The 14,590-nt window shown below is 45.8% G+C and overlaps 1 protein-coding gene across 1 annotated transcript; it reads left to right on the top strand.

The window, feature by feature from the left end:
• Positions 1–414: 414 nt before the first annotated feature.
• LOC126067345 (signal-regulatory protein beta-1-like) lies at positions 415–12,615 on the top strand. Its single transcript, XM_049869145.1, has 4 exons — positions 415–784; positions 4,214–4,528; positions 5,130–5,456; positions 12,509–12,615. Exons 1-4 carry the CDS (start codon positions 415–417, stop codon positions 12,613–12,615), a joined length of 1,119 nt encoding a protein of 372 aa, XP_049725102.1.
• The last annotated feature ends 1,975 nt before the right edge of the window (positions 12,616–14,590 follow it).

Below are 14,590 nucleotides of genomic sequence, written 5' to 3'. Positions count from 1 at the left end.
ACAATGTCCTCCTGACCCTTCATCATCCTCCTGCCCACTCATCATCCTGGCTATGTCCTTCCCTCGTCCCCCAGTCTCCTTACCGGGCTTCCTTTCTTCCTGGTAAATCCAGATTTGAACCAGACAGCCCAGCTCAGACAGGACTCTTCCAGAGAGGGCTCAGAGCTCCACTCAGACGAGGTCCACACCCACATCTGCCGGGTCATTAAACACTGTGTGACCCAGTTTCCCCATTTGTCATGCAGTCTCCCAGGGTAGGCTTGTGGTGAGGATTCCATGAGATGGTACACTGGACGTGCTGAGCAGAAGCCCAGCTCATGGTTTGAGCTCAGTCAGTGGAAGTTGTTGCTGATAAACACCTGAGACAACAGGCAGGATCCCGCAGGATGAATAGCAGTCTGTTTTCCTGCAGGAATGACGGGTGAGCAGGAGTTGCAGGTGACTCAGCGTGAGACATCGGTGTCGGTTGCACCTGGAGAGGCAGTGGCTCTGCACTGCGTTGTCTCCTCTCTGCAACCCGTGGGGCCCATCCAGTGGTTCAAGGGGAATGGATCAGATCGGCAGTTAGTCTACAGTTTCAAAGGAGGCCTAGACTGCGTGCGCCTCTTCCCCCGAGTAACAAATGTTACAGACCCGACAATAAGAGGCAACACGGACTATTCCATCCGCATCAGGAACATCACCCCAGCAGACGCCGGCACCTACTTCTGTGTCAAGTTCAGGAAAGGGAGCCCTGAAGACGTGGAGTTTAAGTCTGGTCGTGGGACAGAGGTGACTGTGAGTGGTGAGTAGTGTGGGCCTTCTCCCCCTGGTGTGTGACCACAACTCAGTAATAACACCCTTTGTTCTTTGAGCAACAACTAAGTATCAGCTGTAATGGTGGGTGTTTATTTTATACTCATGGTCACTTTTCACCCCCTTTTACAGATCACGGAGCTGGGGCCTAGAGGGCATGCTATATGATACAAGGTGGAGAAAAGTCTGGAAACCTAGTCAGCCTGGCTCCCCTCGCCTTTCCCAATCTGTTCCCTGCAAATGAGGAAACTGACAGTTTGGGTGACTTGCCCAGTCACAGGGAGAAACCTCACCTCCTGCCACCAGATTCTTCCCCTGTACCATGGTCGGGTCTTCTCTTACTCGACAAACACTTGCTGAGGACCTACTGTGTGCCAGGCTCTGCTGTCGATGGAAACAGTAAGGAACAAGGCAGGCAAAAGCTCTCCTCCCACAAAGCTTCCATTCTCTTCCCCTCCAAGGAGGAGAGGGTCGGTCCAGGGCAGAGAGTGGGGTAAGAGTTTCTTTATTTAGCATTCAGAAACATCACACTGATCAGAAAGTTCTAAGAGGCAGGGGCTCACAGTTTAATCTGAGAGCCCTGGTCGGGGAGATGCCTAGAGGGTTGGCTTGGCCCAGGGCTCTGCTGCGAAAACCCTGTGATTCAGAACTGACACACCCACTGAGAGCCAGGCCGGTCAACTCAGAAGGCCCCTCACCCCAGGGTCGAGGGTCACCATGTGGGTGACTTAGGAGTTACCCAGCTGAGGCAGCAAAGAACATGCTTCTTTGAGGTTTTCTGCCAGAGGCCCAGGATCCACTTCCCAACTCCTGGATCCTGGATGTCAGCCTGAAAGGAACTTTAGACACCATCCAGCCTAGCTTCCACCCACTGATGGGGCTCCTGAGGCTGGGAGGCAACAGGGCCCTGACCATGCTCACAGGGTGAGTTAGTGGTGGGCTCTGGACCCAAACCGAGATCTGGTTCCAGACTAGGATGCTTACTGTTCTGCTATTAGACACTCTGTCCACAGAAGGGCCTGGCACACAGTAGGTGCTGCATAAAAGCTCGTTGAACCCAGCATTGAGCAGGAGCCAGCAGTGCTGCTTCTCCTCAATTTCCCATAGGTCGAGAATGCCCCTCGCACTCAGACCCTCAGGCCCACAGGCGATTGCAAAGCCTCTGTCTAACTTAAGCCAGATCGCTCTGTGTAGGCCGTTGCAGTACATACAAGCTTCTCCATTGTTTTTAAGGACTGCAGAACGCCCCATCGTAGGGACGTGTCAGCACTTATTTTACAGTCTCCTGTGGATGGATGCATAGGCTGTCCCCAGTGTCCAGCTGTTTACGCGGTGCTGCCAGGGGTGACCTGCACCTGCATCGTCCTCCTCAAGCAGGGCATCCACCGGGGGTGGCACTGCTGGGTCAGAGAGTGTGGGTAGTTTAGTTTAGGTGGATAGTGGGCAGTTTAGTTTATGTGGGTAGTGGGTAGTTTAGTTTAGGTGGATAGTGGGCAGTTTAGTTTATGTGGGTAGTGGGTAGTTTAGTTTATGTGGATAGGGACAGATTCCCTCCCAGACACAGCAGCTGAGTTTCCCCACAACCCTGGACACAGGCAGGGAAGGCGGCTTTATCTTGATTTACAGACATTACGGGTACAGACACCAAGGTTCCCAGATGGTGTGTCCCTTTCTCTTGTGGAAGTAGTCGCAGTGGCAAGTAACTCAACCCTGATGCAGCACTGCTAACTCCTAGTGAGTGCCCGTCCCTCTCTGCCACGCTGTCTTCCCAAGTGATGGCCAGGATGAGAAGGGGTGCTGGGGGCTCCATCGGGTCCCCATAATGGCATTTACACTTACAGCCAGGGCTGTGAGTGAGGGGCACTACACTCCCCTTTTACAGGTGAGGACCTGAGGCTCGGAGAGAGGACCCTAAGCCACCAGACTCCACAGCCCCTGCTCTCTGCCACACTCCGCTGTGCTTGTCGAAGTGTGGAGAAAGCTCTAGCCCTGTCCTTTTAAAATCTTGTGTTATTCTGCTTTGCTGCAATATGCATTAAAAAAAAAAAAAAGTACCACAGGGTGAGGAGGGGCTCACTTTGCAACCCAGATCCTACAGATACTACAGACAGCTCAGGATATTTTGAACCTGTCCCTAAAAGAGACATCTCATCATGTTGTCTAGTGCATAGGGCTGGGGGGAGGATGAAAGAGCTGAGGGGCTGGAGGGATCAGCCCGGCATCAGGACCCGGACACTCCCAGTAAATGGCCAAGGGCCATCCCATGTTATGCTTTTAGGGATATCCAGGAAGCTGGTGTTCTCATGACTTGACTTATTCAAGTGCCACCCTCCTTACTATGCCCTAAAATGTTCCATGGGTGTTAGGAGGCAAGTTATATATTCAAAATCCAAATATTTGTATTATTTCCTGGCACGTAAATTTGGGTAAAAATTAAGATTTGAAGACCCCAGAGACACTCCATGGAGACCTGACCACAGGGATAGACTGCCCTGGTTTTTCTGATTCTTCCACTCCTGGAAGCTTTCAGGGCACCAAATGTGATATTGGGCTTTGTATCCCTGTCTGTGTTTCTCTTGTAATTAACAGTTAAGCCCTCTTTGGGCTTTCTCAGCACTCAGTGATATCCATATTCTACCTAAAACTGACCCTGTGGAAGACCCCAGGTTCAGAGAAACATTCCTCTGCCCCCTCCTTTCAATTTCCAGGCTTGGTACAGATTCGGCCCTGCAGGAATGTGGGTGGAAAGAATGAAAAGTATGAAATAATAAAGACCTAAAAGAAAGGGATCCCTGGATATAAATAAAAAATAATAAAGCCTGGGTTAAAGACAGGTCTTTTTTTTTTTTTCCTCTTAAGCACCTCCTGTGCTTTGCCCAGAGCAGACATGCTGGCTCATTTGATCCTGACCAGCCCAGGAAAAATGCTTATGGTCCCATTTTACAAATGGGGGAGCTGGGACGTGTGGCACCCACACAGGCAGTGGCTGATTATTCTCGATCCCCCTTTCTCCTGATCCCACTCTGCACTTCTTCCCCTTCATTTACTTCTATAAACGCTTTCTCTGACATGGGAAGGTTTCTGGGTGAGGCCAGCTAGGAATGGTTAATACAAAGAATGAGACTCGCTCCAGGGCTGAGGTTGGTGGGGAAATCACCCAGTGCAGGGAAAAGAAAGTGGACTTTGGACTCAGGTCTAGAATCCCATGGCAGCCCCACCACTCACTGTCTGTCCTTTGTCAGGTCCCCTCACCTGTCTGAATCTTTTTTTCCTGCTCTTTGAGATGAGGACAGTGTCCCCTCCCTGCCAGCAGTATTAGAAAATAATAAGCATGAAGAGTCTAAGCAGTAATCACATGATTCTCGTTCATGGTGACAATGCAGTGATGGTTATTTTTTATAAATGCTCCATCTTGTAGCCAAGCCCTCTCCACCTGTGGTATTGGGACCCTCGGCGAGGACCATACCTGGGCAGACAGTGATCTTCAGCTGCGAGTCCCACGGCTTCTTCCCAAGACATGTCACCCTGAAGTGGTTCAAAAATGGGAATGAACTCCCAGCCCTCCAGACCAAGGTGGGCCCACTGGACAACAGTGTCTCCTACAATGTCTCCAGCAGGACCCAGGTGACACTGACCCAAGAGGACGTCTACGGTCAGGTCATCTGCGAGGTGGCCCACAGTACCTTGCAGGGCTCTCTTCGTGGGACGGCCAACTTGTCTGACATCATTCGAGGTAGATGACGCTCACATCCAGCCCAGACCCCCACCCAGAGCCCAGTCTGCTCCCCCAGGTTGCTCCAGGACTTGAACTGCCTGGAATCCAATTCCTAATAGTCCCTCCCAATTACCAGAAACAAACCTACAATGTGTCACTCACACTGCTCAACACTTTCACTTATTATTTTAATGGCAGCTTCTGCTTCAACACCTTCCATGTGCCAAGCACAGTGTTAGTTAGTTTCATTTATTTTACCAATGACAATGGCAATTACTGAGCACCAGCTACCTGCTAAGCCCGTATGTGCTTGGTGATTTTATTTATTTTGCCAACATTATTATGTTCCAACTTCATGCAAGGCATTGTGCTTGTTGATTTCACTCACTATTACCCTTATATGAGCTATCATTTCTTGAGCATCTACCGTGTTCCAGGCACTGTGCGTAGTGATTTTATCCATTATGCAAAAAAAAGGGCGTATATTGTTTGAGCGCCTATTGCATGCATAGCACTGCCCCCGGTTATACCTTGTCATGACAGTCGGGCCACTATTGACACCCCAGGCCCCTTAATCTGTGTGTTCCATGAGGTCAGATTTTTTGCCCTGCTGTTTCAGTTCCGCCCACCTTGGAGGTTACCCAACTCCCCATTCAAGGGAACCAGGTGAACGTCACCTGCCAGGTGAAGAAGTTCTACCCCAAGAGCCTACAGCTGACCTGGTTGGAAAATGGAAAGGTGTCCCGAACAGATTCAGCCTCGATCCCCACCGAGGACAAGGATGGGACCTATAACCTGAAGAGCTGGATCCTGGTGAACTCTTCTGCCCACAGGGAGGATGTGCTCACCTGCCGGGTGGTGCATGATGGGCAGCCAGCAGTCACTGGACAGAAGACCCTGAAGTTCACAGCCCCCTCGAAGGACCAGACCACAGAGACATCCCCTGGTGAGGCCTCCATTCCATCCCATCTGGCTCATTTTTAAAGTGTATCTTAATTTTATCTTTATTGTTTTCATGTTGAAATAGTCATCATGCTTTCTGTTGTTAGGTGCCATCGACTCGATTTCAACTCATAGTGATCCCATGTGACAGACCAGAACTGCCCCATAGGGTTTTCTAGGCTGTAATCTTTACAGGAGCGGATCACCAGATTTTTCTCTTGTGGAGCCTCTGGGTGCATTCACACCGGTGATCTTTTGGGTAACAGCCAAGGCTTCACCTTTGCCCCACAAGGGCTCCTGTGTTCATCCTTATTATAGAGTAACCTAATCCAAAACCAAACCCACTGCCTTTGACTTGACTCTGACTCATAGAACCCTGTAGAAGAGAGTAGAGCTGCCCATAGGGATCGCAAGACTGTAAATCTTTAGGGAAGCAGACTGCCACATTTTTCTTTTGCAGAACAGCTGGTAGGTTGGAACCTGTGACCCTTCAGTTTGCAGCTGAGTGCTTAATCACTGACCACTAGGACTCTTTGTAGAGTAATCTAGATGTTTGTTACTATAAAGGAGAAGTTTAGAGTGAGCTTCCTTTCCTGAAATCCCCCAGCCCAAGGTCACCCACCACTAAGAGTTTGGTACATATCTTTATAGATAGTTTCACATAAATACATATTAAAGACAAAGAGAAGGAGGGAAGGAAGGAGAGAATCATCCTGTTCTTAGTGTCCTGCCCTTTCCTCACCTAACAATTGCAAATTTCCCAGGGCAATGTGAGGCCACAGCCCTCTTCTTTCTAACCTCTGCCTCGTCTCCCTCACAGCTTTGCAAGCCTATCCCAGGACTCCTTCAGACAGTGCACTGAATGGGCGGTGCATTTGTGATGTTTGCCACTTATACAGTTAATGCTGCCAAGAGTGTCCTTGTACATTTATCTCTCACATGTGACTATACTGTGGCATGAATTCCCAAAGGAGCACTTCTGGTCAAATAGTCCACCTATTTAAGACAATGATAACACTGCCATATTGTCCTCTTAAAGGGTTGTACTGATTTACTCCCTGGGAGAGGGAGAGGGTCTTGGTATCCTTTTCTCACCTCCTTTCGACCTGTTATTTATGTATTTCTTTTGTTTCTACAAAATGGCCGTACCTAGTGATGTTTCAGTCCCCTGTGGGATGTTCGTATTTGAAATAGAAGAATAATTCATGAGCATGACTAAGAAAAGAATGAAAAATAACAGTGTGGAGGAATTGCTTACTGTGATGGCTACTGTTATCTGTCAACATGGCTAGGCTATGATTCTCAGTGGTTTGGCAGACATTGGACTGATTGATTTTCCATAATGGAATATAATATAATCATTTCCACGATGTGATCGGATAAGATCAGCCAATCAGCTGTAAGAGCAGTTTACTTGGGGGGTGTGACCTGCATGCAATATATATGGATGTTCTGACAACGATCACTAGCTCACTCTCTCTCGACCCTGTATCTGACTTGCCATCATGTGATCTTCATTTCTTGGGATGTGAGTCAACAGGCTGCCATCTGACCTGCAGATATTGGGATTCTTAAACTCCTGTAGCCTCATGAGCCAGCAGCCTGCCATCTGACCTATTGGTTTTGAGTTCCTTAGCCCCTGCAAACATGTGAGTCAGGAAAAGCCTCCAGTCTGATGCCTGACCCATGGATTTGAAGACTTGCCACCCTCCACAGTTGTGTGAGCCATTTCTTTGAATTAAATCTCTATTTATTCATATACATCCGTTTCACTGAATTTGCTCCTCTAGAGAACCCAGCCTAACACATTTCGTACTGAGAGTTATTCTAGAGGAACAAAATTATAAGGATGCGTTTTCCAAATTGTTTCTTAAGTCCGGCTAGTTTTAAAGGCATTGAAGACTACTTCCAGCAGTAAAGAGGGCACTGCTAATCCATGGCATGAGGTGGCAATAGAAATACACAAAATATCACCACCAATAGATTAAATATTTGTGAGAGACAAAGACCTGGGTGATTGCATATTTGATACTTTTCTACAATTTTGTCAGAATGAGAAAAAAAGGGAAGCTTGTTGGTTGGCTTTACTTTCAGAAGACAAAGTGGTAAAAGAAGCAAATGAGCTCAAGGCTTCAGAGTCACAGCTCAAGCACTGCATAAAAGACCTGAATGTTGCCACTTCTGCCTTGAAAGAAAAGTCTTATTTCTTGTAGTAACAGAGCTGATACTGCTGAAAACAAAACCACAGTCTTATCATAAGAGTGGCTGAATTACAATGACAACTGAATATCCAGAACTGAATCGTGCCTGAAGTTACAGTGAAGGCGTTGATGGGGAAGAAATGGGGTCCCGAACCTTGGGAAGGTGATATATAGGTAGATAATCAGGGAGCTGGGGACATTGAGTGTCTAAATTCCATTGAATCACTCCTGCCAACAGAACCAGCCATTTAAATCAATCTGAAGAGATTACTCCATCTTTTTCTGCTAAACCACCCTCCTCAGTAAAGCCATCATCCTTTTCACCTCCATCTGAGAAGATTAACAAATTGTGCCTGAAGAGTCTTTGTCTTAAATATTGCCTAGGTTGGCTCCTGGGGCATTGCCTGGGTCATTGCCTGAGGCAATGCCTTATAAGACATTGCTGAATGTCCCCAGGACCCACCCCCACCACCCATTTTTGCTTCTAGACATGTAACTATACCTAAGTCCCATTGAGCCTCAGGAGGTGAAGTACAAGGTGTGGCCCAGGAGGAGATACAGTACACTCCAAAAGAACTGCTTGATTTTTCTGGTGTATACAAACAGAAACCTGGGGAATAAGTGCGGGAATAGCTATTAAGGGAATGATATAATGGTGCAAAGAACATAAAGTTGTATCAGTCTGTTTATTAATATGGGCCCTCTAAATGCAAATTCTTCAATGTTTCAGCTTGAGAAAGGATCTAATAGTTCATTTGGTAGACTCTAAAGCATAGATTAAATGGTGGCCCACACTACATCAAGTTGAAATGCCAGACCGGCCTTGGTATGCTGTAGAAGAAGGCTTAGGCTGTGAGCAGCCATCTAGGATATTCCATTGGTCTCAACCCTTCGAGAGCAAAGATGTGGCACTGTTCCTGGTGGCAGGTTCATTGCATTGGACCACTTCCATCATAGTGAGGGAAGTGTTTTGTTCTTAATGGAATAGACACTTACTCTGGATACAGATTTGCCTTCCCTGCATGCAATGATTCTGCCAAAACTACCTTCTGTGGACTTACAGAATGCCTCATCCACTATCATGGTATCCCACACAGCATCACTTCTGATTAAGGAACTCACTTCAAAGCAAATGAAGTGTGGTAGTGGGCCCATGCCTGTGGAATTCATTGTTCTTACCATGTCCACGATCATCCTGAAGTCCCTGGCTTAATAGAACAATAGAATGAACTTCTCAAGACACAACTATGGTGCAAACTAGTTGGCAATACCTTGCAGGGTTTTGGGCAACTTTTTCAGGAGGCTGTATATGCTCTTCACCAGTGTCCAATATATGGTTGGTGTTATTTCTTCCATAGCCAGAATTCACGGGTTAGGAATCAAGGGGTGGAAATTTGAGTGGCAGCACTCACTATTACCACTAGCTGCCCTCTCCCAAAATTTTTGCTCCCTGTCCCCACGACGCTATGCACTGCAGGTCTAGAGCTCTTAGATCCAAAGAGAAGAATGCTCCCACCTGGAAACACAACACTGATTCCATTGAACTGGAAGTTAAGAATGCCACCCAGCCACTTTGGGCTCTTCTTGGCTCTGGATCAACAGACAAAGAAGGGAGTTACCATAGTGGCTAGTATGATTGATCATGATTACCAAGGGGCAATAGAATTGATATTACATAATGGAGGTAAACATGAGTATGTCTGGCATAGAGGAGATCCTTTAGGGCATCTCTTAGTACTACCATCCCCTGTGATTAGTCAATGGAAAGCTACAGCAACCCAATTCCGACATGACTATAATGGCCCAGACCCTTCAGGAATGAATGTTTGGATCACCTCACCGGACAAAGAACCACAACCAGGTGAGGTGTTTGCTGAGGGCAAAGGGAATAAGGAATAGGTGGTGTAAGAAGGCCGTTCTGAACACTAGCTAGGACTGCGTGGCCAGATGCATGTGTATGTGGCTCAGTAGTTAAGAGCTATGACTGACTGCTAACCAAACGTCAGGAATCCACCAGCTGCTCATTTGAAACCCTATGGAGTAGTTCTACTCTGTCCTATAGGGTTGCTATTAGAATTGACTTGATGGCAACAGGTTTGGTTTTTGTTTTTTATAATGTGTGTGTGTGTATTTATACATATACACCTATATATGTATACATATAATTTTTTTTACATATCTGTATATTAAATATTTTTGTTTTCTCTTCTGCTTTATTCCATTGCTTATAAAATATAAGATGTGAACAGGGCTGGCTAGTGTGTTTTCAGTTGTACACATGTCAGTTGTGTCACATTAGGCGAAGTATGACTTTATAATTGTCTTTATTTAGAGATTATGTGTGGTTTAAGGAGATGTGTATATATGTGCCAGGTTGACAATGGGTGGACTCTGATGGATAATGTTATGTGTCGTCTTGCTCAGGTTATGGTTATTGTAATTTGGCAGATATTGGACTGATTCCTTTTCCACGGTGTAATATAATGTCATCACTGTCATGATGTATCTGATGTGATTAGCCCATCAGTTGTGAGAGGAGTTTTTTTTTGGTTTTGTGGCCTGCATCCAATGTATATGGACGTTGTGGCAAAGTTCACTTGCTCACTCTGGATCCTACATCCAAGACCTCATTATCTGATGTTCAGCTCCTAGAATGTGAGCCAGCAGCTTTCTGCCTGACCTGCAGATTTTGGGATTCACCAGCTCCCAGGGCACCATGAGCCAGTAGCCTACTGCATGACCTGCTGATCTAAAGTTTGTCAACCCCTGCAGTTCTGTGAGTGAGGGGAAGCCTCCACCCTGATGCCTGATCCATAGATTCGGGACTTGCCAACCTCTACAACTGCATGAATAATTTCCTTTAATTAAATCTCTCTCTACATACTTGGTGGAGCAGTGGTTAACGACAACATGTATTCATATATATACGTTTCCCTGGGTTTGCTCCTCTAGGGAACCCAGCCTTAGACACTTACCAATCACTGGAATATGCTATACAGCCTTTGAATATATACAGAATTGGTACAGAAATAAAAACAGACAAGTGCCACAAATAGAAATAATTGATGATATAGCAAACCAGATGGAAAACATTACTAAATGTTGCCAGCATAACTGACTGTCCATCTGGAAGAAAAAAAATTGAATTCATATTTATGCCATAATCTAAAACAAATTCTCACTGGCTTAAGATCTTACATGTAATAAGTAAGACTTTAAGAAAAGGTGGAGTAGCTCATTGGGCTGAATTTTCTGAACATAACATGTACAAGCATTGGACCAACTGCCTGAAGACTTCTGTGACTAAACAAAAGCAGGCAGAAACTGCAGAGCAATCAAATTTGAATGAAGGGAGCAGCGCTGGCTGTGTTTTCCATTGTTGTGGCTTTTTGTTAAGGATCACCTGGATCAGTGACCACCAGTCAACTGTAACCTAGATGGAACATTTGCAGTCTTGCAGGTTGAAGAGTCAAAGGATAGTGTTTTCATGACCACAGCCACTAGAGGACAGCAGAATCCCAGAAAGGAAGAATCCAAGAAGGATACCCAGAAATCTGTGTATTAGCTCAATCAAATGAACTATTCAAAAACTATTCAGCCAAAATTAACTGTTTAAAAAAAAAAAAAAAAGCGCTCTTCAGTGCAGAATAATTCAAGGTCTCTACAATATCTCATTTACAATGTCCAGGATACAATCCAGAATTACTCATAAGAAGAAAGGTGAAAAATGTAAGCAATTCTCAACATAAAAAGCAATCAGTGGCAATCGTTCCTAAAATAATCCGTATGTATATATGACAAGGCAAGAGTTTTGATTTGGCTATTAAAGCTACGATCAATGATTAAAGGAAAATATTTTTAAATGAATAAACAGAAAGATAATCTCATCAAAGAAATAAAAACTATTTTTAAAAGACCAAAGGGTAATCAAAAAACTAAAACATAGAATATATGAAGTAAAAAACTAATTGGCTTCCTTTAACAGCAGATTGGAAATGACAGAAGTAAGAATTAGTAAGGCTAAGGTACTCCCTGGGTAGTGCAAACAGTTGTCATGCTCAGAATTACTTTTTTTAAAAAAGGATTATTTTACTCTCACTATTTGTTTAATTTTAAAAGCAAAAACCACTCGTAAGAAAAACACAAAGAATTCAAAAAGGTACTTGCCCAGGTCTACCTTTCTGTGTCCAACAGAAAGGGTTCTGCTGGCGTCTGCTCTGGGACCAGGTGGACTAGTTCATGTGTGAGGCCCCTGCCAAGCCTGAGACTCTTGTTTCCTTGGCTTATCGGGGTGCTTCCACCCAGCAGGTTTCATTAAGTCAGGCCACCATGAGGGCTTCTCAGTTCCTTGGTGCAAAGCCTTGAAACTCGTGCAGTGAAACCTGTCCTTACTCTCTTGCCTGCAGTGTCAACATTCATTGCCATGACTCTGTGATGTTCGACATGTCTTGACTCCAAATAACGGATCTAGGGGGCCATTCTAAGGCATCACAGCGCTGGATATCCTTAGGATTGAATCTCATTAATCTTGTGACACTCCCTAAACTCTCTGAGTTTCAGTTTCCTCATCACACTGGGGATAATAATACCTGCCCCAGTGTCATGAAGTTCACGTAACTAAAGGAGATGCCACTTTTGTATATGCCCCTGAATACATGTTCTCCCCACCCTTTCTCTCAAGGAGGATTACCTTGGCTGCTGAGAAGGTAAATGAGAAAGAGGCCAGGCTGTGGACAGATTCAAAAGCTTCAGAATATCAATGGGCACAAGGAGCCTTAGAGGGAGTAAGCAAAAATCCTGGGATTGAACTCCTGTGTTCCTCCACTAATGGCACTTCTTGCCTGTTGACTTCCAGAACTGTTGACTCCATTCTTCCTCCTTGGAGGTCTCCTCCTAGGCCTCAAGGCACTGCTGGTGGTTGGTGTCTCTGCTATCTATGTCCACAGGAAGTCAAAGGCCTGAAAGTAAGTTGTGGGAGAAGCTCATGCTTCAGGGAGGGAGGGCGGGCCAATGTTTGTCCCAAAGGAGAAAGGTCATCAAGGGGTCCATCCCACGAGGTCCCATGTGTCAGTGTCAGGACCGACCTAGCGTTAAGAGAGGTGACACCCCCCACTTCTCTCAGGAGTCTCATGGAACCCTCGAAGAAGTTCTCAGCTCCCAGGAAGCATGTGGGGTCCTGCTGGAGGTGGCTTGGTTTGAGGATTTTCAAAGGGCATCCTCATTGTCCTAGAGGTTCCATGAAGGAAATGGCAGAGGGGGGCTGAGTGAGGGGCAACGGCGTGGGTGGTTTCCTTGGAGACCATCACCACATAATTTCAACACTGGGGCTGCATGGAGACAAAAGAAATCCACATGTTAGAGTAATGTTGAGAACCGCTGGATTGGCTGCTGTGTGGGTCATCCTACTGACACTCCACATGACTGGGTGGACAGGACTGAGGAAGGGAGGGTTAGGACTCAGTGAGAAAGATGAAGATGGGAGCAGTCCTATTCCGGGTGCTTCCTATGCCCTCACAACTATCATCTCAGAAGGAGAACAGCCCCAGGGGCACAGTAGGCACTCATTTCTTGATAATAGGCAGATGATTAAATCTGGCCCCGTTTCCCCACAGCTCCTTCCTTCCTCTTCTCATGGACCAGTCTGTGAAAAGATGCCTTATGGAAGTGTCCACAAACTCTGATCCATGTGCCTCCTTGCTCTGGACACCTGCCTGCCCACAATCTTCTGCTGTCCCTCCTCAAAGTCCTTGGTTACTCCAGGGCCAGGTGTTGGGAACTGGTTCTGAGGACTGACTCACTCCACTTCCTTAGAATATGAGAAAACGTCAAGTTTCCTAAACATATTGAGATATGTCTCAGCGGTGCTGCTGTGCAACTTGGCAATAAACCACATACTCAAGTCTGTGAAGTCAAGAATTCTTCTCACCTTCTGGATTCCTGCCAACCCTTGATTTCCCCAGCCTTGCCTCCTCAACATAAATGGATCCCTACCTCAGTACCTCTGAAAAAGAAAAATTATTCTCCTCTACCTCCTTGCCCGTGTCCTAGTCATCAAACCCAGAAGAAGGTTTCTCTCCCCTCTCTGTGATGGGAGCACTAGTTCTTATATCATCCTCCTCCCTCCGCTACCCTGTTGCCCATGGTGCACATGTTATGACTGTTCTAAAAGTTTTTATGCCCCATATTTAATTCTGTTTTCAAAATGCTTTAATTTAGAGATAGACTTACAAATGTTTAACAATTGACCGTCCTGAAGGAAAAGAAAAAAAAAAAGAAAAAGCCTAATTGGTGGCATTTTCTAATTTCTGTGGTGTAAATATTCCCAACATGGCCAACTTCAAGCTCCTAACAGTTTAGCAACCAGATTGAAAAATTCCTGAAACTTTAGCAATCGGCTTTCTTGAGCCAGAACAAGCCCAGGCCAGCACACCCCTGAGTTATATTTATCATCTGTACACCTCACCTCTATCACTACTCCCTGGTCCCTGCCACCAACATCTCTTCTTGGATCATGCTACCCTCTAACTGGCTTCCCTGTTTCAGTTTTGCTCCTGAAGAATCCACAATGATTCTTTGAAATGTGAGTCACGTTATATTATTGTTCTGCTTCTTCTCAGACATGTCTGCCTGGGCCACTCCCTTCCTTTTTCAAATCTCTGCTTAAATGTCACCTTATTAAAGGAACCTTCTTTAAACCACCCTATATAAAATATCAATCCCCTCCCCACCTGACATGTCCATGCTTAGTGGGCTCATATTAATAAACTGAGACTGATACAACTTTATGTTCCTTGTCCCATTGTGCCACACCCTTAATAGGCATTTCCGCACCTATTCCTCAGGCTTCTATTTGTACATATTAGAAAAGTCAAGTAGTTCTTTTGGATTGTAGCTTACCTCTTCCTAGGTCACTCTTTGTAATTCACCTTTTGGAGCT

The sequence above is a fragment of the Elephas maximus genome, chromosome 25 (genome assembly GCF_024166365.1).
Source record: "Elephas maximus indicus isolate mEleMax1 chromosome 25, mEleMax1 primary haplotype, whole genome shotgun sequence".
Lineage (NCBI taxonomy): Eukaryota > Metazoa > Chordata > Mammalia > Proboscidea > Elephantidae > Elephas > Elephas maximus.
The sequence above is the reverse complement of the archived record's forward strand: the minus strand, read 5'-3'. Positions and strand labels throughout refer to the sequence as shown.

Coding starts and splice junctions, on each gene's coding strand:
- LOC126067345 (XM_049869145.1), top strand. CDS start 415: ATGACGGGTGAGCAGGAGTTGCAGGTGACTCAGCGTGAGACATCGGTG. Junction 785..4,213: donor GACAGAGGTGACTGTGAGTG/GTGAGTAGTGTG, acceptor TCCATCTTGTAG/CCAAGCCCTCTCCACCTGTG. Junction 5,457..12,508: donor GACCACAGAGACATCCCCTG/GTGAGGCCTCCA, acceptor GTTGACTTCCAG/AACTGTTGACTCCATTCTTC.